This window comes from Carettochelys insculpta, chromosome 2 (genome assembly GCF_033958435.1).
Source record: "Carettochelys insculpta isolate YL-2023 chromosome 2, ASM3395843v1, whole genome shotgun sequence".
NCBI classification, from domain to species: domain Eukaryota; kingdom Metazoa; phylum Chordata; order Testudines; family Carettochelyidae; genus Carettochelys; species Carettochelys insculpta.
Window position 1 is genome coordinate 187,501,470 of NC_134138.1, and position 25,213 is coordinate 187,526,682.

Genomic DNA, 25,213 nt, shown 5'->3' on the forward strand with positions numbered 1-25,213 from the left:
CTCTAATATCTCAAGCAGTGAAGGAATTGCAATTTTGCATTTCTACAGTTGCTTTCATTCTGCAGTGGGAGGTGGACTAGATGACCCCTTGAGGTCCCTGCCAGCACGATATTTCTATGGGTCTCTGGACAGATCACCTTAATGTTCCACTTTTTGTTCTGTTCAGTGTCCATCCTGATATCCAAAGCCTTTCATGTGACTGACCCTAACTATCTGAAAAACCACATGGCCTGAGCATGACTGTGCTCTTCCATGACAGCCATGTTGAAGTGGAACAATGAAACTTTCACCCCAGGGGACTCATTGCTGCAAGAGGTATGGATGCTCGTCAAGGTAATATTTTTCAGAGATAAATGCAAAAATCTTCTCTTTGACATAGCACGCCCACTCTCACACCCAACAAAGAAAAATAAGAAAGAACTGTATGGGAGAATAAAGCTAGGTCTACACGACAGCCTATGTCAACATAATTTATGTGTTGCATGTGCGTGCGCACACACACACACACACACGAAGCTTCTTTCACCAACATAGCTTCTGCAATTCACAGCGGTGATTTTAGCAGTGAGCTATGCTGCTGCAGTGCCATACATGTAGACCTGCCCTCAAAGAAATGCATTTTTGCTATTTTGTACTACTTGGGTGGCATTCAGCTGGAGACATATAACAGCTTCTCTGGAAATATAGGGCCACACTCAGACTGGGCATAAGGGCATGCAGTTTCCTGAATCCCAGGTCTGAATTTGGCCTGTAGGGTGCACATTGAAAGAATTTACAATGCCGTTCCAAAATCCATAGGCTGCGGAGCAAGGCTGAGATGTCAGCATTCTCCAGGTTGTACTTGTGGGGTCTTGTTACATGCACTTTAGATGTATTCAGGCTTGGATGTAGCCTGCATATCCCGATGATCATTTCGGTCTCTGAAAATTCCCCCTGAATTTCTTGTTTTTCTTTTCCTGAACAGAAGGTAAAAAATAAAATATTTAGCAAAATAAACAGAATTATGTATACGCAATTGGTAAAGTATAACATGCCCCTCCCCTTTTATTTTATTTTATTTTTTAAAGGGGAGAGGATAGGTGACACCCAGCAGGCCCTGAAGTAAAGAAGCAGTACCCATAAGAATGACAGAGGGTGTTGCTGAAGATGCAGTAGATGAGGGGATTAATGGCACTGTTTAAAGATGGTAAATTCTGAATAATCACAGATGCGTAGAAGCGTTCTTTTGTCTCGGGGAGCAGGCTGAAGTTGTCCAGGATATCGAAGAGAAAATAAGGGCTCCAGCAGAGTATAAATGCTGCAAAAGAGAGAGAGTCCTTTAAAATGTCTAAAGTTAGATGGGGTGAGTACCATAAAATAGATGGACCACATACTTGTTTGCTGATGTCAGAGTCTCTCTCCCTATTAGAAAGTCCCAGTTCAGGAATTAGTTATTAAATGTTCTCTATCTGCTTCTTTATTTTTATTGTAATAACCACAAAATATTGTGATTGTTCCAGTAAGTGTATTCCAAGATGTCCCCCAGATGTACGTGAGAGCTGACAATTAATTGCAGTTAGCTCATGGAAATAGTTAAAAAAATTAATTGTGAGAAAAATAGCAGATCAGACAGATGAGAAGCGTTGCAACCATCAGAGCCAAACTCATGCACATCTATCAACTACTGCCCTGTGTGTGGGGAAGTGTTACTCAACATCCACAGAGTTCTTTTTAAAAGACTGAGTGTAAGGAGAGACACGTTGGGTGAGGTAACATCTTTTATTAAAGGAACTTCTGCTGGGAAGAGAGAGAGAGAGAGAAGCTGTCAAATTTACACAGAACTTTTTTCCAGGTCTGGGCAACTTAGTAGAGAGTCACAAGGTGGAACAGATTATTTAGCGCATGTGGGTACATGGGTGGTGGGTGATCCCATGGCTTGGGAAGGCAAAATCCCACAAGCCACATCCCTTCTGCCTGAGACCCCACCTTTCACCATGGCCACAGAGTCCCCGCCCTCCCCCAGTGGGCCACTGGAGCACCCACGGAGCTCTGGGAGCCAGCAGCATGGCTTAGTCATCCCAGAGCTCCAGGGAACCAGTGGGGAAGGACATGTTATCCTCTCTCCTGTTCCCTGAAAGACAAAAATTTTGCCACAAGAAGCACCAGTGTGAATAGCGTTTGGTTGGCAGAAGCACGCTTCTGCCAACAACATGAACAATGCTCATGAGGGGAAAGGTATTTTGCTGGCAAAAGAGCTAACCAGAAGTGGCTACGCTGCCTGACTTCTAGTGACACAGCTGTGCTGACATGGCCTCACCACTAAAAGCTGTGTAGTGTAGACAAAGCCTCAGCGTTCAGCAAAATTACAAACTTAGGCTCCCAGGCTTGGCCTCAGGTGTCCTAAACGATGAGGTCAGATGACTGATAAAGTGGAAATTCTCATCTTGGAACGGAGTTAAACTTGTATGAGAGAGATCAAAACTCTGTGTTTTCAATACTTCACTTTCGAGTAAAGTCTTGCTCTACCTCAGGGGTGGGCAATATGCCAGAGGCAGTTCACCAGGCTTAGCTTCCAGTGATGGGAATGGCAATCTACAGCCAACTGGAGCTGCAAGTAGCCGTACCTGTGAATGCACTGGTAAATAAAGTGCCAACAGCTCTCCAGGGGCTAACCCTGGAGAGCTGCGGCCAGCTCGTGAGCTGCTTATTGCCAACACCTACTCGATCCTTTAAATAATAGTTAAACTTCTTCCTCTGTAAATGAGCCCATGTGGAACTTTCAGTCTCACATCTAGCTCTGTGCGTGCATGCGCGCGTGTGTGTGTATGTTTGCAAAAGTCTTAGCTCTTGTTTAACTCCAGAAAGAGACTCAAGTCCCTCTTTCCTCAATGTCACACCAGCAGGGGACACTGTGGCTATAGCTACATGGCAGGGGCTATCTTGGGATACGGCAGTATCCTGCCCGGTCTAAGAAACGCACCTGTTGTCTTGAAACAGTTTTCGAGATAATGGGAGTGCTATTCTGGCATCCCTGTACCCCTCGTGGCAGGAGGAGTACAGGGAAGCCTTGAAATAAGGCTTTATGTTGGTATGTTACACTGTTCAGACAGTGCCACATGCCAAAATAGCCTATTTTGAAAACTACTCAAAATAAGCTACATAATTTGTGTAGTGCAAATTCTTCATCATGACTAACAACCCATTGGTGTGCGATGCCGTCCTCAGAATTTTCTTATATCTTTCCCTGTCCACTGCGGAGTGGCTTGGTTTCTGTACACTAGCTCCGCACCAATCTACTATATCATCTACCCATTCTCTGTGGTAGTGCAACTTGCATATCTTATTTTGAGGTTAGGGGGCCAGGCAGATATAGCCTGACTGTCCACTTTTATACTTCTTACCTAATCTATCCAGGAACTCAGAAAAGGCCAGATTGTGCTTGCTTCCTCAGACTGACCACAAGCTGTCTCATTTAATCTAAATGGCCTACACAGTGGATATGTTCATGCAGCTAAAACATATCTACTGATCGGGTTTATACAAATATACATGACTTTTAAAATATAATTACATAATTGTGAGGCTAGGATGAGAAGCTAGACAGGGATGTGATATCAGGGCACAGAGAAGGCAGTTGTCATACAAAGGATTATTTGGCTCTCTCTGGGTAGCACTGGCGAGAGGTAACTATTGAGATATAATGTAATAATTCATAACACTTTGCTTTTATATGGGTCATTTTGCCATTTCGAATTCTCAGCTCAGTTGAGCCCAATAACTGTTACCATCTGATGGCTCTTGGATAGTCCAATGGTAGGTGAGCTGCTGCTTTTATTTCAGAATGTATTGAAGACATACGCAGGTCCTAAAAAATTAAAAAAACACTACACCCATATCCACAGCAGACGCTAACTGGTGCTGGTGAGTAATTGCAGCCTAAAAGATGGTTTTATAGGAAAGCTGTAAACAACGGAAAAGGAGGGTTAGCAGTTAAATGTCGATCTCTGGCTGTTGCTACTGTGACACCCTAATTAGTCATCCTGGAAAAGTATCTGGGATTTTTTTGCTGAATGTTATTGACCAAATCAGCTCAACCAAAGAGTGACTACTGGAACAGCTATTGCTCTTGTTGAAGTCAGGGACGCTTTGGGACTCATCAACAGCTGTTTTGTTCCCCTGAAGTCAACTGTGCTACATGAGATTATTTCAGTTGAGGATCTGGTCCTCGCTGGGGTGCTGGAGCAGTGTATATAGTATACAGTGCAGGGTGCCGAGAGCCATTGAACCAACCTATTAACCCTGTGTATAATCAGAAGTAGTCAAGAAAGGGAAAGCACAACTGGAACTGCAGCTGGCCAGGGATGTGAAGAGTAACAAGAAGGGTTTCTACAGGCATGTGAACAATAAACGGGTTATCAGAGAAGGTTTGGGGCCATTACTGGATGAGGGAGGTAACCTAGTGACAGATGATGCAGGAAAAGCTGAAGTACTCAATGCTTTTTTTGCTTCAGTCTTCATGGACTAAGTCAGCTCCCACACAATGCTCCCAGACAATGCAGTATGGGAAGGTGGGGGGCAGCCATCTGTGGGGAAGGAACACGTTCTGAGCAATCTAGAAAAACTAGATGTACACAAATCCATGGGTCTGGATTTAATGCACCCAAGGGTACTGAGGGAATTGGCAGATGTCATTGCTGAGCCTTTGGCCATTATTTTTGAAGACTGTTGGAGATTGGGATTGATCCTGGATAACTGGAAAAAGGCAAAGGTAGTGCCTATCTTTAAAAAAGGAAAGAAAGGCAATCCAGGATACTATAGACCAGTCTTCTTTACCTCAATCCCTGGGAAAAAAATGGAGGGGTTCCTCAGGGAATTCATTTTGGAACACTTGGAAGAGGGGAAAGTGATCAAAAGTAGCCAACATGGACTCACCAGGGGCAAGTCCTGCCTGACCAAACTGATTAGCTTCTATGATGAGGTAACAGACTCTGTGGACGTGGGAAAGTCAGTAGATGTGATAAACCTTGACTTCAGCGAAGTTTTTGATACGGTCTCCCACAACATTCTTGCACATAAGTTAAGAAAATATGGATTGGATCCTTGGCTTATCAGAAGGATAGAAAGCTGGCTTGATGGTCGGGCCCAATGGGTAGTGGTCAATGGTTCAATATCCGGATGGTGGTCGGTTTCAAGCAGAGTGCTGCAAGACTTGGTTCTGGGGCCGGTGTTGTTCAACATCTTTATTAATGACCCTTAGCAAGTTTGCAGATGACACAAAACTAGGGGGAGAGGTAGATACATTGGTAGAGAGAGAATCCAGAGTGACCTGGATAAATTGGAGGATTGGGCCAAAAGAAATCTGATGCGGGTCAACGAGAAGTGTAGAGACCTGTACATGGGATGGAAGAATCCCAAGCATTGTTATAGGGTGGGGACAGACTGACTCAGCAGCAGTGTGACGGAAAGGGACCTAGGGGTTATGGTGGATGAAAGGCTGGATATGAGTAAACAGTGTGCCCTTGTAGCCAAGAAGGCTAACGGCATACAAGGGGTGCATTAGGAGGAGCATTTTGAGCAGATCTAGAGAAGTGTTTGTTAGTGGTTGTACCCCTCTATTTGGCACTGGTGAGGCCATATCTGGAATATTGTGTCCAGTTTTGCCCCCCCGACCCCAGTATAAGAAAGATGTGGATGTGCTGGAGAAGGTTCAGCAGAGGGCAACAAAAATGATCTAGGGGCTGGAGCACAAGACCTACGAGGACAGGCTGAGGGATCTGGGCTTGTTTTGTTGACAGAAGAAAAGACTGAGGGGTGATTTAATAGCAGCCTTCAACTTCCTGAAGGGGAGCTCTAAAAAGGATGGTGATAAACTGTTCTCAGTGGTGTCAGATGGCAGAACAAGGAGTAATGGTCTGAAGTTAAAGAGGGCAAGGTGTAGGTTAGATATTAGGAAAAACTACTTCACCAAGAGGTTGGTGAAGCATTGGAATGCATTGCCTAGGGAGGTGGTGGATTCTCCATCCCTCGAAGTTTTTAAGTCCCAGCTTGACAAGGTCCTGGCTGGGATGACTTAGTGGAGGTTGATCCTGCTTGAAGCAGTGGGCTGGACTAGATGACCTCCTGAGGTCCCTTCCAGACCTATGATTCTATAATGAAAACCACTTTGTCATGGGGCATGACAACCAACCCAGCACCAGCACTACTGGCCCATCTTCAGAGGATGCAGATTTAGACCTGGGGTGGAAATTATTTCGGGCCAGGGACATGAATTTTGTTTGTCTGTAAGGCATGATGAAGAAATATGCCATTGTGGAAGTAATACACATGCACAGAACAAATGCAATTCCAAGTGAAGACATTCGCAATTAAACATACTTTCTCAGTATCCCTACCATTTAATGATGAACAATGAATATTGTTTATAGCTAAAACAACACCTCTAAATACAAAGTTCTGGACTACAGCCAGTCAAATCCCTCTCCTATCTGTACCACTGTTTTTACTCATACAGCTACCAACTGTATGGTTTCACTTACCAAGAATAATTACGACGCTATACTTGATAGCTTTAACTTTAGCCTTTGATATGAGCCCTCGACGTGTGTAGCTGGCACAGAATTTGCCATCTGGGGAAATAAGAGGGGAAAGGTCAAATGCAGGACTCCCAGTAAACTAGCAGGAAATGTAAGTGTCAATGAAGTTATAGCATATGGCAATGCACTAGGGACAACCTTCCACTAATTTAATTTAATTTAAATTAATGTCCAATAGACGCTTAGTAGTTGAGCTAGGTGTGACGCAACTGAAAAATGTTATTAATGTTCAAATATGCTGATTGATTAAAACCAAAGCTTCACAAGATGGAGTCAGAAGGGATGAATTTTTCCTTTTGGAAACTTGTTTTGGCAAAATTTTCAAAATTATCAATCCCCTTTTGACGTTTTTGAAATGTGAATTGTTGCATTTTGTTCAAAACGTAATCTGATGTTGAACAAAATGCACCAATTCACGTTTTGAAATGCTAATTTATAGAAAAAATTGAAAAGGTCAAACTGGAAACAAAACATTTCAAAATTATCAAAATGAAACCTTTTAGTTGACCCAGTACCAATTTGTTTTGCTTTTTAAAATTAGTTTTTCTTCTATAAATGTACTAGTTTTTGAACTTTTGTCCCGGTTTGGAGCAGGAACAACATTTGAAGTCGCAAACGCTCTGCCAGGCTACATCTACACTGGAGAATTTTGTTGACAAAACCATCATTTTGTCAACAAAACTCATGGAGCATCCACTTCACAAATGTATTTGGTCAACAGGAAATCAACAGAATGCAGCACTTCTGTGGACAGAATTCTGCCTTTCCCCCATGGGGCAGAAAGTCTCTCTCAACGGACTCTGGTGACAGAAAAGCAGTGTGGAGGCCTTCTGTCCATAAATAAAGTCCTTCATGGCACCAGACAGCTGGCCTGGGGGGATGGCTTGTCCGCACCAATCACAGCTCTATGCTCCCTGTCTCCAGCCATTCTTAAAGCTTCAGGGAACCCTGGAAACAGTGCGGTAGGAAGCCGAGTGCATGGCAGCAGCATGCTGCTTGTCCCCTCACGCCACAGTCACTCCCTACACTGGATTCCAATATGACGTCCAAAAGCCAGCTACCCCATAACCCCCTGGGGCCCTCTAGGGACCCACTGGAAGGGACCTAGGAATGCCCGCCCAACCCCCCACCCCCCTCCAGGGCTCAAAAGGCCCGACTGACCCTGTCATGGATCAGGCCCGAGCTTCAGGACCTCCTAAGCCTCTGGGCCGAGGAGGCAGTGCTATGGGACCCCTCTGCCAAGAGGCGCAGTGCCCCAGCATATACCCAGCTGGTCACCACCCTGATGGCACAGACCCACCCTGCTCTCACTATGGAACAGGTGTGAGCCAAGGTTAAGGAGCTCCAGCAGAGGCCTGTAGAGGCCCAGGACACTGTCTGGAGGTTGGGACAGGACCCTCCACCCATCCCTACTACAAATGAGCTCCACCAGTTCCTAAGGGGTGAGGACACCTCCCCTCTGACTACACTGGTGGACACTGCTGAGTAGGCCCCCGCCACACCACCAGAGCCAGAGGAAGATGAAGAGCTCCATGGGGCCCTACTGGAGCCAGAGGTGGACACAGGGTCCGAGGCCAGTGGGACCACACTTGTGATCACCCTGGACTCAGGCCCTTCAAATCAGGCCACCTCCAGGACACCACCGGACCTCTTTGAGGGACCCTCCATATGCAACCCATCCCTCACACCCCAGGACATAGGGGTGGGCACACAGGAGGCATTCTGTGAGTGTCTCCAGGCTGGCTCAGGTGCAACCTTGCGCTGAGGTCCCAGGATATGCAACCACGTACAAAGCAGCGTGTCCCACCTGGACCCAGCAGGCAGCCCCTGTGCATGGGTTCCAGCCCACTGCCACCCTCATAGGGGGCTGGACTAGCCCCAGGCCCTGAGGGTGGGGGGGTGCTGCCAGCCCCTGCCATGGCTGGAAGCAGACGAGACACATGGGACAGTGCGGCTGCTGGCACACGGGCATGCCCTCAGGTGACAGTAAGCACCCGCTCCCATGGACAGTGCTGCGAGCCACACGCATGTGTGGGGCCCCAGGGAGGGCCAGGCTGTGCCCTGCTCATCTTCCACCCCTGGGGGGGACCCCCTCTGTGGCTGCACCCCTTCCCCTGAGCTGCCAGCCTGTTGAGTGAGCTGCAGACCTGAGGCACCACAAGGGCCCCTTGTCGCAGGGCCTGCCAGGCAGGCCACATATGCCTGTGCTCCTGGGATATCCCCATCCTTTGGCACATGGTGGGGCGTGGGTGGCCACTGCTCCTGGTGGGGGTGGGGGAGGGACAGGATCTTAGGGGCTGTGTTGTGTGAATGGCTCACCATCTTTCCTCCTTGTCTTCCATACAGCTGTACCAACTGAGGGCCAGGCCAGCCCTAGCTCCCCACCAGCGCCACCCCACTCTGGCATGGGAGTGAGCCAGCCCTGAACTGGGACCAGGGTGAGCCAGCATCCCACCACTGTGAGGGCAGCCAGAGGAGCTGTCACTGGCCAGACGAAGACCTCCTGTGTGCTCACACTGCTGCCCTCTGGAGGCTCACAGACCTCCTGGAGTGGCAGCTTTGGGATGACCAGGAGTGGCAGATACTGGCTTAGGACCAACTGATGTCCCACTTTGATGCTGCCACTGGTGTCTGGTGGGACCTGTTGGACCCGGCACCCACGGCTGCCACCCCCTTTTTCCTCACCAACCCTGCTTCCCCCATTTCTGCCCCTCTGTCCCTGCTGCTCTGCTCCCAGGCATGCTGCAACTGCTGCAGTGAGCAATGGCCATGGCTGGTCCCCCTGCTGCCTAAGCCCCCATTCCATGCCCGCCCCCCCACCATGCCTGCCCTCTCTGCTGCCCCATTTCCCCCTGCTGAGTCTGATCCCACAGTAGCCCCTCTGCCTCTATATCTCTCCATGTTCCTGACCCTAACACTGCCCCAATGGGGACCCCCGAATCCACAGTAGGAAGGGATCCCGAGGCCAAGGTGGATGCTGCTCTGTGTCCCCCTCCCCCCATGAAGTCAGAACCCCCACCCCATCCTTGGACTGATGCCCCCCCCACCTCCTGTCCCAAGCCTCCCAGCCAAGTTCAGATGCCCAAAGCCCCAAGCTCCCGCAACTGTATATAGTTCTATACCATTGCACTTTGCAAATAGCTTTGGATGTCACCATTTATTTTACACCTTTTTATATGTTAAAATAAAAGAGTCATTGGTTCACCACCCCCACATCCCTCTTTAATGGGAAAGGGTCGGGGTGAGGGGGTTGAAGAGAGGGGTCATTCTGGGGATGGGGTAGGGCTGCAGGCCTGAGGCTCCTTGTGGAGGGTCCTTGGGAGCCACAGGAGAAGGTCTCCCATAGGGTCTCCTGGATCCGCACCCTGTCTCTGGGGGCTTGGTGATCAAAGCCATGCCCAGTTATTCGTAGCTGGCATCTGCCTGCACCCCAGGAGGAAGGCCTCTCCCTTCTGCCTGCAGAAGGCTGTGGAGGGCACAGCACTTGGTCAGTACTTGGGGGACATTGTCCCCCCCTTCAGCATCCAGCTGGTTCTGTGCTTGGTTTAGACAGGCATTAAGCAGTTCCTGGCTTGGATCCAGATGGCCAGTGTATGGCCTCATGAGCCAGGCATGAGGGGGTAGGCAGTGTCCCCCACCATGCACAATGGCATGTCCATGTCCCTGATCATCAGCGTCTGGTGGGGGACATCGGTGCCTGCCTCCATCCTCCAAGCACAACCTGGATTTTTGGAACACCCTCATGTCATGTGCCCGGCCCGACCACCTGACATAAGCATTGTCCCTGGTGGTTGGACACAGCCTGCAGCATAATGGAGTGATATCACTTGTGGTGGATGAACTGGGCCATCCTGAGGTCCAGGGAGTGGATGGGAATGTGTATCTCATCAATCACCCCGAAACAGCTGGGGAACACCAGGGTGGCAAAGCCAGCCATGACCACATCAAAGTCTGCAAGGCAGACAACTCTCCGGAGCAGGTGTGTGTTGATGGCCGTCACTACCTGCAAGGCGGGGAGACCAAACGCACAGGTCAGGAAGTGAGGGAGTGGACCTCAAGCGGCTTCTCTGCCCCCATCCATCCTGTTCCCTCCTCTGTGGGTGTCCCCGTGTGAGACTACTCCACCCGGCAGCAGGGCTGTGCACGGCTGGCATGGCACAGTCTCTCAGGGATGGGACTTTCCTCCCAACCGACCCCTCCCAACCAATCCTGCCTTCTGAGGGTCCCCCTTGGGTGGGACCCCCACTTTCTCCTTGCAGGGCCTGCAGCCTGGGAGTGCCTTACCTTCATGAGGACAGCCCCAACAGTGGACTTCCCCATGCCAGACTGTTTCCCAATGTCCGGGGTGGCAAGCGTCTATATGGCAATGGCAGCCCCCTTCTCCAGGGGGTGATGGGCTGCATCAGGGTGTCCCATCTGCAGGGGGCATTGGCGAGCCAGGTGCAAAGCTCCAGAAATGTCTCCTTTCTCATTCCGAAATTCTGGCACCACTACTGGTCATCCCACTGCCCTTTGTCCAGACGTCCCACCAGTCAGAACTGGTCTGATACCTCCAGACCCACCTGATCACCCGGGGGAGGCGGGGCAAGTGCAGGTAGGCCCATACAGTACTGAGGGTGTGGTTCTCAAAGCTGGTGGCAGGTGCGTGCCCCCAGAGGAGGTGGGGGACAGCTGTGATCAGGGTAAGCGGCTACTCAAGCAAATGTGAGTGGATCCAGTGCAAGCCTGGGGGCTGGCTCTGGCACCATGTCTCTCTTGAAAGTGCAAACTCTCACAGAAAGCATGGGAGCCCTGCAGTAGCCACACTTTCCCACAACAAGGTAGGCAAGCCTCAGCAGGGACAGATGCAATGGGGGAGTGGGAGGGGCCTTTAAGGGTGCACCTGACTGGGGCTCTGGAAGGGATTGCCAGCCATGTCACCCCGTGTGATGGGGGTCCAGGGCCTGTTCTGCTGAGGAAGCAGCAGGGCAATCTGGCCACTCTCTGTGTCAATAGAGAGGCTTGACAGAGCGAGTTGCTCTGCTGTGTGGACGTGAAATGTCAACAGAGGTTTTGTTGGAAGATCTCATCCAACAGTGACTTCTGTAAACACATTGCAGTGGTGTGAACATAGCGCCAGAGTGGGGAGAGAGTTCCCTGTCCACCTCTGTGCGGCACATTTTGATAATCAGGCTCATTTAAGCATCACAGATTGGGCATCCAAAAACTGATCCACCAAAAATCACCTGTCCGTTTGGAAAGTCTTGGCCCAAGTAACTACATACCCAGCAGCAACAATGATAGAAGGTGTTAGAAATCGTCACAAAAAAGACCTTAAGAAACACAGTTATGCTTAATTTCTTAAATGCTTTGTATTAAGAAGAATTTTTAAAAGCTATGTTCTCGGTTCCCTTAAATAATCCTTTTCTCTTTTTGATACCTCAGGTAGTCAATCATACTGTCCCCCATTCATGTAAATTTGATAATAATTAAAAAAAGACTTTTCTTGAACTGCTTCCTCAGAAATAAAATGTGCCTTGAATGTAGAAGTCATGAACCTGACTCGGTTCTTCGTTAATACTGGTGTAAATAGGGCGCAACACTGAAAGACATGCTGCTATAACTGAGATGAAAATTAAGCACTGTAATTGAATAACAACACCCAAGCAATTTATGTAACATACATGATTTCGCTGTAATTCTCTAGTTCCCTTTTGTAGGCCTTGAACCTAACCTAGGGATGCCCTAGGTAACTACTAAAACCAGGCCTGCAGCTGGTGGCTAGTGAAAGGCTATATAGCCTCAACTAAGAGTCCATCCACAAGAGCCCTGATTGGTGGATTGCAGATTTCCACAGATTGGTCCAAGCAAGCTAGTTAAGCCAGGAGGGCCTGGATGTTTGTCTCATCAGTAAGGTGCTTTCTTGTTGTAGTGAACACCTGCCCTTCCTGTGGTTCTATTCTCCTGGTGTGCTTGCTCTTTATCTCTCCTCTTGTTCCTGCCTTTATGTATGGTCTCTAATCACCAGTTACCCTTCCTACAACCAGCTGCCTGATTTCGGTTCTGGTGCTTAATATCTCAGCTCTGACATTCTGCTTTCACTCCTGGTTCTGATTATGGCTTGTCCCTGGTTCTGGTGATTGACAGTTGACTCTGGTGCAGACCCTTGGCTTCATTCCCAAACCTGGGTGCCTGCTCTGGTCAGACCACTTATGTCCTGCTCCATTACAACTATAAGGTAAGACTAATTGCTTTCAGTATTGTAAATACATGTTGGGATTGTATCCATTGTCTTGTGCAGCTCCAGATTAGATTAAAACTTTAAGGATCTCTGGTAAAGTCACACCGTTTTTCAAGGTCTATATTAATATCTGCTGCATTTCTTGTTGAGACCATATAATTGGTGTAACTGATAGAAGGCGTCAAGATGGCTTTTTAGCTTCCAGATTGGAATTTTCATCTGCTGAATGAGATCATATTTAATGTTAATATCTGTTAAGCACTGATCCAAAAAGAAGATAAGATGGATATCTCTTTCTAGGCTGGCTGAGCACCACTGCATCATGAATTTGGGGGGGCTGGAAACCTACACCAGCTCTGTTCACACTTGCTGAGGGGAGGCAAATCTTTGTAAGTTTTGTGATTGGATAGGCTGAATATGTTTATGCAAAGCTGGTTCTATGGAAGCATCTTCATGTGGTAAAGTTACGCCATCAGCACTTGTTGCTTATGTATAAATAGGCGTACATAAACAAGCTTGCATACCTAAATTTACAAGATTTATGCAAGCTAATGTGACATATGCCAGTATTACAGAAATGTATGCAAATTTTGGATGCATAACTTTCTTACTGATAACTAGAGTATGCACATCAGGCTGGTATAATAATCTAAATATCTGGATGAGAGGGGCACATTAAGTAACAATTTGTAATAAAACATACTTGCATTTGAAAATATGGGTTGAAGGTGAATCTCTGGCTTAAAATAAGGGTGGTGTGTGTAACTGGGACCTCAATTCAGCAGGGGTCATTGGTTAGACATTTTTAGTTTTTATTAAATCACAGCTCTCCTTCTTACCTCAGTACCTTGGCTACACTTAATTTTCAGGGTTAATTATTTCATAGTCATAGTGCATACTGTTGAATGAGTAAGATGACAAGAGCTAGTGAGTGGGAAACATCCAGGCTGTGTCTACACAGGCACAAATCTTCAAAATAGCCATATTAATGGCCATTTCCAAGATTACTAATGAGGCGCTGAACTGAATATTCAGCACCTCATTAGCATTAGGATGCTTCCGGCCCCGGCACTTCAAAAGCGCGTGGCTCAGCGCGGATACACAGGGGTCCTTTTCAAAAGGACCCCGCACCTTTCGAAATCCCCTTATCCCGCTCACTGATTGGAATAAGGGGATTTTGAAAGGTGCGGGTCCTTTCGAAAAGGAGCCCCGCGTAGCTGCACCAAGCCGCGTGTTTTCTAAAGCAGCGCTTTCGAAGCACCATGGACAGAAGCGTCCTAATGCTAATGAGGTGCTGAATATTCAATTCAGCTCCTCATTAGTGATCTTCAAAATGGCCATTAGCATAGCTCTTTCGAAGATTTGTGCCCATGTAGATGCAGCCCCAGTGTAATTCAGTTTCAGCTCAGAGTCTATAGCTATAAAAGAAAACACCTACATTTCCCCAAATCATCTCAGAACTTCCTGAGCCTCTCTACCCCACAGAATAGGGATGGAAACATCAATAGAACAGATCTCTGTGGATGTGTCTACACAACAAAGAGATTTTGGAAGAACAGCCGCTGTTCTGAAATAACTTTGTGAGTGTCTACATAAGGCACCTGCTGTTTTGAAATAATTTTGAAATAGTGGGATTGCTTATTTCTAATTTGGTAAACCTCATTCTGTGAGGAATAGCGCCTATTCCAAAATAGATAAGGAATAGGGGCTATTTTGAAATAAGCTATTGTGGAATAGCTTATTTGAGAATAAAGCTGCTGTGTAGACATAGTATCTTCCTAAATAGGCTCTATTGTGTGTGGACATACTATTTTGGAACAAGTTTTGCTTCTTTGGGGGCTTCCCTGTACAGTCAACATGTTGTTCCAGAATATCTAATTTTGGAATAAACTATTCCAGAATAATTCTGTAGTGTAGACATATCCTTTCATTTTTTGCATTTGAATATTTTTGATACCGACTGAAATCCAGAAGTGCAAGAGCCTGTCAATGTAACAAAAGTGTAATCCAAATGCATGGAAGTTGTAAAAGGCACAGGGGATCTCCTCCTTTCTCATCTTTCCCCAGTGAAAGTGGTCTCTCTGTCCAAGGAAAGAGGAAATTGTACACATAAGTTAGAAATAGGCTGTGAACAATCGACCGTTAAAAGAAAATTTCTATAATAAATGTTTACACATTGGCTCATATCAAGAGTCTGGGTTCAGCTGTTCTCAAACTTTAAAGGGACCAAAAGCTTGAAGATCTACATGAGAATGCTATGGCTTTGGCCCACCTCTCAAAAATCTGGACTCACCAGAACAGTTGGAAACAATCGCAGCATGAGCTTTACTCTTCATCCATATGGTCCGAATCACAATGACGTAAATGACACTGGAGTTGGGACGAGAAGAGGAAAATAAAATAATCTTTTGAGACTGAGGTGCAATGAACTTAACTAAGGTCCTGCCCTGGGCTCTTTGTAGGTGCAGAGATCTGACTGTTTAAAGCTAATTGCAGGATCAAAATTGAATACCAAGCTCTTATTATCAGGAGGTCTCCAAGTGCCTTACCAAAGATGTAAATAGCAGTGTCCCCCACTTTATAGATGTGGGAGAGGGGAGGGGAGAATCGAGGGAATCAGTTTTTTAGGGCTTTTGTACTTTCTTATCCATTATAAAAGGGGCCTGGAAGGTGTATGTGTGTGAGGCGCCCACCCACTGAATAACTTACATGAGCTACGTCTACACGTGAAGCCTACTTCAAAGTAGCCTATTTCAATGTGGAGACATCGAAATAGGCTATTTCGATGAATAACGTCTACACGTCCTCCAGGGCTGGCAATGTCGATGTTCAATGTCAACGTTGCGCAGCACCACATCGAAATAGGCGCTGCGAGGGAATGTCTACACGCCACAGTAGCACACATCGAAATAAGGGTTCCAGGCACAGCTGCAGACAGGGTCACAGGGCGGACTCAACAGCAAGCTGCTCCCTTAAAGGGCCCCTCCCAGACACAGTTGCACTAAACAACACAAGATCCACAGAGCCGACAACTGGTTGCAGACCCTGTGCATGCAGCATGGATCCCCAGCTGCAGCAGCAGCAGCCAGAAGCCCTGGGCTAAGGGCTGCTGCACACGGTGACCATAGAGCCCCGCTGGGGCTGGCGAGAGAGTGTCTCTCAACCCCTCAGCTGATGGCCACCATGGTGGACCCCGCTATTTCGATGTTGCGGGACGCGGATCGGCTACACGTGCCCTACTTCGACGTTCAACTTCGAAGTAGGGCGCTATTCCCATCCCCTCATGGGGTTAGCGGCTTCGACGTCTCGCCACCTAACGTCGATGTTAATGTCGAAATAGCGCCCAACACGTGTAGCCGTGACGGGCGCTATTTCGAAGTTAGTGCCGCTACTTCGAAGTAGCGTGCACGTGTAGACACGGCTATGGTAATATAGGAAATATCCCTTCTGTGCTTCTTTTAAATGGAGAAATGAGAACTGTAACTCTTTCTTAGGACAGGTCCTGAGTTGAAAGGACATGAGAGAGAAGAAAGGCAGGCCCATTGTGGTTTCCATTTTAGGGCCTGATCCTGCATGCATCGGACAACTACACAGCTCCAGAAGCCCTTGTAGCAGCTGTCCCTGATGCCAGCCAAGACATACGTACTTGTCTGTCCTCTTCCAAATTTAGACTATAACTCATAGCATAGGATCTGGATCTAGCAGCTCCACAGGGAACTATGCTGGCACATGGGACAGTTTTTAATAGCTTTAGAAATCGGGAAGTATCTTACACTCCTATCTTTCTATCATATGGCTTCATTAATAACAAACAAGACGACAATGGTTGCTTTTCATTCTTTCAGGTAGAGCTTGGAGAATATAGAGCAAGAAGCTTTTCTGTACACCATCACTGCAAGAGTCAAAATGAAACTGTGCTTCCATCCCTTTTGGGTTCTCTTCTTTTCCACAGAAATTAGTCATCTGGTTTCCAGGCACAAAATTTATGAAAATGGAATTTCATTAGCTGAACCAGAAGCTCTTGAATGTTCAGCCAATAAGAGATTCATTTAAATCAGCTAAAGATTCCAGCCTGATTTATTTGCTTCTGTCATCAGAACACTAAGCTAACTTCTGGCTGACCTTGGAATTTTCCTTTTTATCCTTTAGAGGTTTTCAGTTGCTGGAACATCTCTTTTGGCATGGGTGAGATTTCCTTCCCATCTCTTTGCAATCTTTGAAAAGTCTATTTCTGTCATTGACATTCGTCCTTTTATTACTCTTACGCAATACATTCACTTTCTAGCAAAGCCTATCTCTTCTGAAAAGAATTATCTTGCCAGCTCATAAAGATCCTGCTTTTATTTTATTTACCTGACCTCTTTCTCTTTATGGGCCAGAACAATATGTGATTCATGTGCAAGTTAGCCCTTTGGTCATGGTGGTCCTTAACATTTCATTATTAGACTGTGTTTTTCATTCTTATCTTCATAGTCACACAGGCCTTGATTCATTCTGAGGACATCCAATATCATCAGATGAGACCTAAACAGCACTTAATACTAAAATGAAACCATTTCAATTGTTGCTTTTTTTGACTTCTTCATTGTTTTTTTTCTCCATACCAAAATGGTGATAAAAGCCAAATCCTGATGTTCTTTATTTCTGTTTCCCCTCTGCACATTTGATCGCTACCAGACTTCAACTTATTTAAGGGTTATATAAGATATTGAAGTTTTGCCATAGTCAACAAAGTAACACTTTGCATGATGAAAGATCGCTGTTTCAAAAACAATATAGGCACAAGAACATTGAAATAAAGCCACCTCTGGGATGGAGTCCTGTGCAGGAAAAATGGCACGTTCCATAAGATTAGTAATTTTGTTACGAGGTTTTCAGAGTGTCTATGGAAAGTAATAAAACATAGGAACAAATCCTGCCTTAACTGGTGAAGAGATGTGCAGCTGGCACAGTGGGAGTTGAGTAGTTAGATGTATGGAATAAAGAACATCCTTCCATCCCAGGGCAGAGTATTGTGACTGCCCATACTTAGAATGTACAGACATGCATATCAGCGCTGTTACTGGTAAACGCTGGCCACTGAGCACGTCCTACTTGTCCCATTTTTGACACCTATGCTTCCTCACTTTATGGAAAAGGGTGATTTTTTTTGTAGGTCATCAAATACATCCCATCACATTATCAGGGAACAGTTTCCAGAGCATTCTTGTGTGCGCACATTCTGAAACACACAAAACTAAATATTTTGGCTCTGTTTGTAGACGGTTATTTGGACTAAGTTATTCCGTCTAAAAGACAGAATGCTTAGATCCCAGTGTCCAAGATGCTCTTCTGTAATCTTGTTTAGGATAAGTGCCAGAGGGGGTAGCTATTTTAGTCTGTATCCACAAAAAAGGAGTCGTCTTGTGCTACCTCAAAGACTTAAGGGTACGTCTACACAGCAGCCCTATTTCAAAACAAGCTATTCTGAAAGAGCTAGTCATAAATAGTTTATTATGAAATAACACAGCTCCCATAAAAACGTATTTCAAAATGGCACTTAGCTATTTTGAAATAGAGCGTCTACGCTCACAGACCCTATTTCAAAATAGATCCATTGGACCCACTGGCTGTGGCCACACTAGCCCCCTCCTTTCGGAAGAGGCACACCAATGAGGGATTTTGGCAGATGCTAAAGAGGCACCGCCATGAATATACAGCACCTCATTAGCATAATGGCGGCTGCGTGTGCTTCGGAAGTGCTGCTTTCTAAACACACACTATCCGTGTAGCCAGGGGCCTTCCAAAAGCCTCTTCTTCCCATTTGGTTACGGGGGGAAAAAAGGAGCTTTCGAAATCAAGGGGTCCTTTCAAAAGGTCCCCAGCTACACGAATCACATGTGGCTACCATTATGCTAATGAGGTACTGCATACTGATGGCAGCGCCTCATTAGCATCTGCCGAAATCCCTCATTACCATGCCCCCTCCAAAAGGAGGAGACTAGTGTAGACATGGCCACTGCAGCTTATTTTGAAATAGGCTCTTATCCCTGTCTTAACTGCTCCTATTTCAAAATAGGGGCTATTCCTCGCACAGTGAGGTTTGCCAATTTCACAATAAGCTAACCACTATTTCCAAATTATTTCAAAATGGCGGTTGCATTGTGTAGATGCTAAGATGGCTATTGCAAAATAACAGCTGTTATTTCGAAATAACTTTGCTGTGTAGACGTAGCCTAACGCATTTATTTGGGCGTAAGCTTTTGTGGGCAAAGACCCACTTTGACAGATGCATTAGCAAGCACAACTGAATAATAGCAGCCATGATAGGAACTACGCTAATTGATATTCATTGTTCTAATTGGATGTGGTAAGCATCAGATCCTGTATACTTCATGCAGTTATTTAGTCAAATCCAGGCAGCATACTCTCCTTTAATTATGCATGCCGAAGGTGAAGTACCTTGCATGCATCTCTTGAATTGGGTCTTTGCCCATGGAGTCTTATGTCCCCATTAGTCTTTAAGTGTCACAGGACTCCTCCTTAGCTAAGAGATGTCCCTCTGCACTGCGTTTAATTCATGGGACCCTATTTGGTCAAAGCTGATTTCCACTGTAAGAAGTAGGAAGAACTGTAGGAGTAGGAAGATCTAATGCAGACTGAAGATGAGATCTCATACTTTACTGCAGAAAAGATTAACCTCAGTAGAAGATTTCAGCCCAAAATAAATTGACTGGTAGTCTGCCTATGGGATGCAGAACTAAACAGTGAATAGATGCCACCAGGATTTGAATATGTAGTTGTGTGAGGTATGTAAGACCTGATGCTTACCATGTCCAATTAGTACCCTGTATATCAATTAGTGTCATTCCTATCATGGTGACTATTATTCAGTTGTGCTTGTTAATGCAGTCCTGGATTCTTCCCTGTGTATCTCACTGATGTTGAAATAAATGACACCATTGCAAAATATGAAAAAAGGGTAAACCACTGAAAGGTGGTGGCTTCAAACAATGTCACTGAAAGCCTGGAGCTACTTGATAACATACGTGATGTGGATACTATTTTTATCAAAGAACACAGTTCATTGCAGGCACCTGTTCTAATATACCATGAGTTATAATGTGAGTGATTTTCTTTTGGATACTTTTATTTTTCTCAACTCACCTGGCAGGCTGTATTTGGGGGTGTTGGCTGCCTTGATTGGTTATAATACTGCCAAGTTTGGGTTCCTACCCAATAAAGAAGAGGCACATTACTATGACTGCTTTCTTATGGATGCTTTTGTGGAGCACAGTGGCATCGTGATCTCAGTTAGAACTATAAGTGCTGTTGTCAGAGGTGAAAGTAAGAAGGTGCACCACTCTAGTAAGAGCTGGCCGAGTTGTGGCAAAAGCCAGCAGGGAGCTATCATAACTGCACACAGGTGGACTCAAACCTGGGACCTCTGGAGCTTAGTGCAGGAGCCTCTAAAGTTTAAGGTAAAAACCAGCTGGTGCTCAGCTAAGGCTGTAGGGGAGACTCTTTCTTTCCCTAAGTGGTCTAGGTGCCAATACATGTGACAATGACCCACACCCTGAAGTGTGTGGGTTACATAATATGAAGTGCTGGTGGGGACTTGGGTTGCAATAGGACAGTACCTGTAAGAAATTGCATGTTACTTTCACCCCTGGTTATTGTCATACAAATTAAGTACAGTGAGCTGTTCCCTTGTTGCAGTAGTGACTGGTGCCTATGGGGGTGGGGTGGAGAAGAAGCATAGCGGACAAAATCCAGAGGGACAGGAAAGGGACATGCAGGGGCACCCCATGTAGCAACTAAAATTTTGGTAGAGGCATGAGGAGCAGAGCACCTCCCAAGTGCTACCACAAGTCACCTGTGCATTGTGGTAAAGTTGTGTACTTTAAAACAAAACAGCACCTGGAACTTTTTTTTATCTATCAGCTTAAATGATGGCGGGGTGGGGTGGGGAGGGTTGATTCTAGTGTACGTTAACTGAAGGTTCCTGCTTAGGTGTCCAAAGCCATAGCAGAATGCAAATGTTTTTAGGGTGCTATCCTTCCCTCTTAAAAGGAAAGTCCCATAGAAGTGCAAATGGGAGGGGAGAGAGTTGAGGTAGCAGACAAGGGAAATCAGACAAACAGAGAATGGTGTACAAAAATACAGCAAACTGTGTCCACAATTCCAGGCATCTCTCAGCCTTGTTTATCTTCCCTTTGTGTCAGCATTCATGGTCAAGATATCTACAGACTTTGTAGATGGTCACTTAACCTTGTAGTCTCTGCAGAACTCACTTAGCAGCAGAACAGTTTTTATCTACAAGCTTCCTGATATAGCTGTGACAAGCACCTTTAGTAAGAACCAGGGTGACAAACTATGGAAACAGCAACGAAGGGTCCTGTGGCACCTTATAGACTAACAGAAAAATTTTGAGCATGAGCTTTCGTGAGCACAGACTCACTTCTTCAGAAATTTCCAAGACCAGTATCTAAAGAAGTGAGTCTGTGCTCATGAAAGCTCATGCTCAAAACTTTTCTGTTAGTCTATAAGGTGCCACAGGACCCTTCGTTGCCATTACAGATCCAGACTAACACGGCTACCCCTCCGATACTTGAAACTATGGAGAGACTTCTACTGACATAGATTTCACTGTGACTAGGGCTTGGGGCTGTCCCTGTCTGTTCAGTGTTAAGCATCTGCCTAATGCTGATTGAGGGGTTTAGGAGGTGGATTATAAATCCCAGACTGGCTGAGAAGCTTTAATAGAGACTGAGACTTCTAACCCCTGACTTGTTACATCTGGAGGGAACAGCAGCCTCAGGATGGAGTTTAAAATGCAGGTGGGTGGACACTTGAGAGAGGTGATGTGGAGTTTTTACTCAGTGGGAAGGATGTGATGGCAAGCTGCAAGAGAGAGAATCTTAGGTGGACTAAAAGATGAGGCTTGGGGGAACTTGCTTAGTTCTTATTTTTGGTCTGTTTTTTTAAATCCTCTGAGGGATTCCAGAGGGAAGCAGCTGCTCTGGAAGGAGAGTCAGGCTGAAGAGAGGCCCCAAAAGCACAAGGTCTCCCAGGCTAATTCCCACAACTTTGTCACAGTTCAGGCATTTGGGACGCCGCTGTACTAGAAAGAATAGAACTGTGGTGTAACTAAGCAGGGAAGAGAAATCGCCTCTGCACTGCCCTCCAAGGTGGAGAACAAGGCAGAGCTGCCAACATGCTGTGTTGTACCATGCGGGGATGCTCACGGGTGGTGAGACTATGATAGTATCTTGGGGGTCTACTAAAACTACTTTGATCAGCAGTGGTCATTTTAAATTAACGTTACCTTCTAAACAAAAGGAGACCCAGGAGGTGGGAGGGGAGGAGCCACACAAGTCTGGTGTGAAACAAAAATCTAGACAATTTCCAAATGAGTCCACTTAAACAACAAAGATCCAGGCTGTGGGGACTGTGCATGCACAGCTGTTGGTAAGAAACAGTGACTTCATGTGGTGTTGGTGTTGTGTATTGGATTGTCCTAGTGACAAAGCTAATTGTCATGGTAACTGAGTTACAGCCTTAAGGAGATAGCCCAGCTGGTTTTGGTTGGTTCTAGTTTGTAGTGTGAGATGTAATAAATGGGAAAATGGAGCTCTCTGTTCAAGTGATTTCTTTCTAAGCTCAGTGACTCCAAACAATGTAACAGTTGGAATGCACAAGTACAGCACTGACCAAAAATAAATTGCACATTCTCTAAATCAATCTTCTGGAAGTACCAGAAAAGGCTTAGTGTGGTGCAAGTCTCAGCAGAGTTTGAGGGAACTGGGAGTGGTGACTTTACCACTGTCAACTTAGGGAGAGAAATACCACTGTGTAAAAGACCTGGTTGTATTCCTATTGATTAATGGCTGGCATTATCCATTTATAGGATTGGCCCCCTCGTCTTTCACTTCTAATCCTTGTAACACTTTTCTTTGTATCTTAGCCAGCAGACATTTTATCCCATACAGGTAGAAATGATCCTCAGAATCTGATAAGAAAACATTAGTGAAATTACATCTCCTACTTTAACTTTTAAACCCATTTTATTTTGAATTTGATAAATGAACTTGGGTAGCAGCTCATCCAGGCTCAATATTTAGATGCTCTCATCATAAGTATGTTTGATAAAGACTTAAATTCATTTTCTGTAGAATTGCTTACAATTATCTAAATTTGTCTAGTGCCCCTTATTTTCTGCTTTACCATGGAGCCAGATGGATGGCTGTATTATGCCTCCTAATTGTTGGCAATGACTCACTGTTTGTAAATCAATTGACTAATTTGCCCACAGAAAATAATAGGTATAAGAAGTTAGTGAACTGTCAGACTGACATGACAAATATTGTTAGAACCTAGCCTCTAGGCTCTTAGAGGGGCTCGGAAGCAGAAATTACTTATTCAGAATCAATGAATTGGCTTTGTTTTTATTTCTGTTAATTGAGTGCTCATATGTCTACTGTTGGTTGTAGTCAGGCTCTGACATAAGTGTTGCAAGAAAGAAACCTTGTCTGGCCCCTTTCATATGAATCTTTGACTCATTCATGACAAAAGTCTATATCCAGACTCCAGTGAAGACTCTTCAGTAGAAATTAGCCCATCATTAAAGAGGGTGCATATCAGGCAGTTTCTAAGAGGTGATAGGCACCTTTGACTTCTTCTATTGAAGTTGAAGGTATCCAGCATTTCTCATACTCTGGTCGGGTGACTTTAATCTCTATTCATGGCACTCTCTAGGATTAGCCCCAAAATGACTGGGCATGTCACTGCTGCAGCTTTCCAATACTCCTGGTTGTCTTGGTTCCAGGTAGGTGAGAAATACCATCTCCAGAATAGGTGGGAAGTTTGCCTGAATAATGACTAAAGAAACAGGGCCACTGTGGAAAATGGTTTGTCCTGAAATTTCTGGTTCCTGCCTGACAAAAAGCAGCAACTTAGGAGGAGCTCTTGTAAGGAAGAATACACAAACTCCACACAATTCATCATATGCTTTATAAAAAGGCTCCAATTACCGCTTTTTATATTTGGATTAGCTCTTGTTCATAATTAATGGAGCTGAGGAAAACATTCATGACGAAACACCAGACTGCATCAGCCTCATTTTCACGGTATGTTGCAAGCTCCAGATTCAGCCCACTTTGCTGGAAGGTTTGCCAGGCCTTGTGAATATATAATATAATGCTGGGCTGATCTCTAGTCTTGTGTTCATCAAAACCATCACTGTTTTTGACAAAGATTATTTTTCTTTTTGAATGTTCAGGCTTTTTCAAACCCTAAATTGTCCTTGTATCTCAAGGTACACTAGATTTTTAAATGTTAGATCATTAGATTAACTGTAATAAGTGTTGTCTAATTGAATGGTAGTTCCTTCAGGAAATAGTTTTACTTCACCTAAGTTTCTGAGAAGATGAGATGTTAGGTGTAGGAACAGATTTTCCTTGATTTAGGTAATTTAGGATCTTTGCAATATTGCCATGACAACTGTGTAGAAGTCACAAATCCAGGTCCAAAAAAAGTGGTTGTGTGTAATAGTGGTATATTTTATTCATATTGTGTTGGTTTGAGTCTTTAGGGTACATTCACGTTACTTTCCGGGGGCTCTTCTCTGCAACCAGGAAGGCAATAAATGGACTTTGTTTTAACAAAAGCTTTAGGTTCCCTTTAGAGGCTGAGGTATTATCTAAATCACCAACTTTTGTGAAACTTGTGATGCAACTGTAAGAGTCAGTCCTGTTACAGTTCAGAGCCCTAGGGAGATAGAAATTGATAAAATCTGCCATTTCCTTGTAAACCAGATTGTACCCAAAGTGCTGCTTTTCCAAATACAGAAGGGACTAAGAGCTAAAGGAGCGATTTCTTAGCTTACAGCATGAAGCCTTGTTGGCACTACATCTCTAAACTCACTGTCAGGCTCTCTCCAGGGTCATACTGTGCTCATAGCTACGTCTCAGCTTTCTTGCCTCTAAACCTCTGTTCTTGTCTGTTCTGTTTCTGCGTTCCTTCGTTTCCTGTTCCTGCCTTGTCACAATACTCAGTGAAACCTTTAGGGCTTGTCTTCACTTACCTCGAGATCAATCTCCTGATGGGTTGATTTAGTGTGTGTAATAAGGACCCCCTAAAATAACTGCTGATGACACCCCCATCAATCCTGGTACTCCACCAAGTTGCAAGGAGTAAGGGAAGTTGGTGGGAGAGTTTCTTCTGTGGACCTCCTCAGGGGAGACGCCACAGAAATTTGACCTAAGGTCCATCAGTTCAGCTACACTTCTCGCAGCTGGAGTTGTGTATCTTAAGTTGACTTTGTGGTAGTGTAGACCTAGCCTTAGACTCTGCACAGAAACTAGGAACACATAGTCAATTTAGCCTTGTTTTAGATGCGATCTTTTCATTGTGTCTCACAAGTGTCTTAAATGAAGGTCTT

The 25,213-nt window shown here is 45.4% G+C and overlaps 1 protein-coding gene across 1 annotated transcript in view; it reads right to left on the minus strand.

Moving 5' to 3' along the window:
* Window positions 1-865: 865 nt before the first annotated feature.
* NPSR1 (neuropeptide S receptor 1) overlaps window positions 866-25,213 on the minus strand; it is a 97,594-nt gene continuing 73,246 nt past the window's right edge. The window contains exons 6-9 of the mRNA XM_074986056.1: window positions 15,086-15,162; window positions 6,516-6,605; window positions 1,117-1,297; window positions 866-956 (exon numbers count right to left, since the gene is read on the minus strand). Coding sequence (XP_074842157.1) covers window positions 866-956; window positions 1,117-1,297; window positions 6,516-6,605; window positions 15,086-15,162 — 439 coding nt within the window. The remainder of the gene's footprint in view (window positions 957-1,116; window positions 1,298-6,515; window positions 6,606-15,085; window positions 15,163-25,213) is intronic.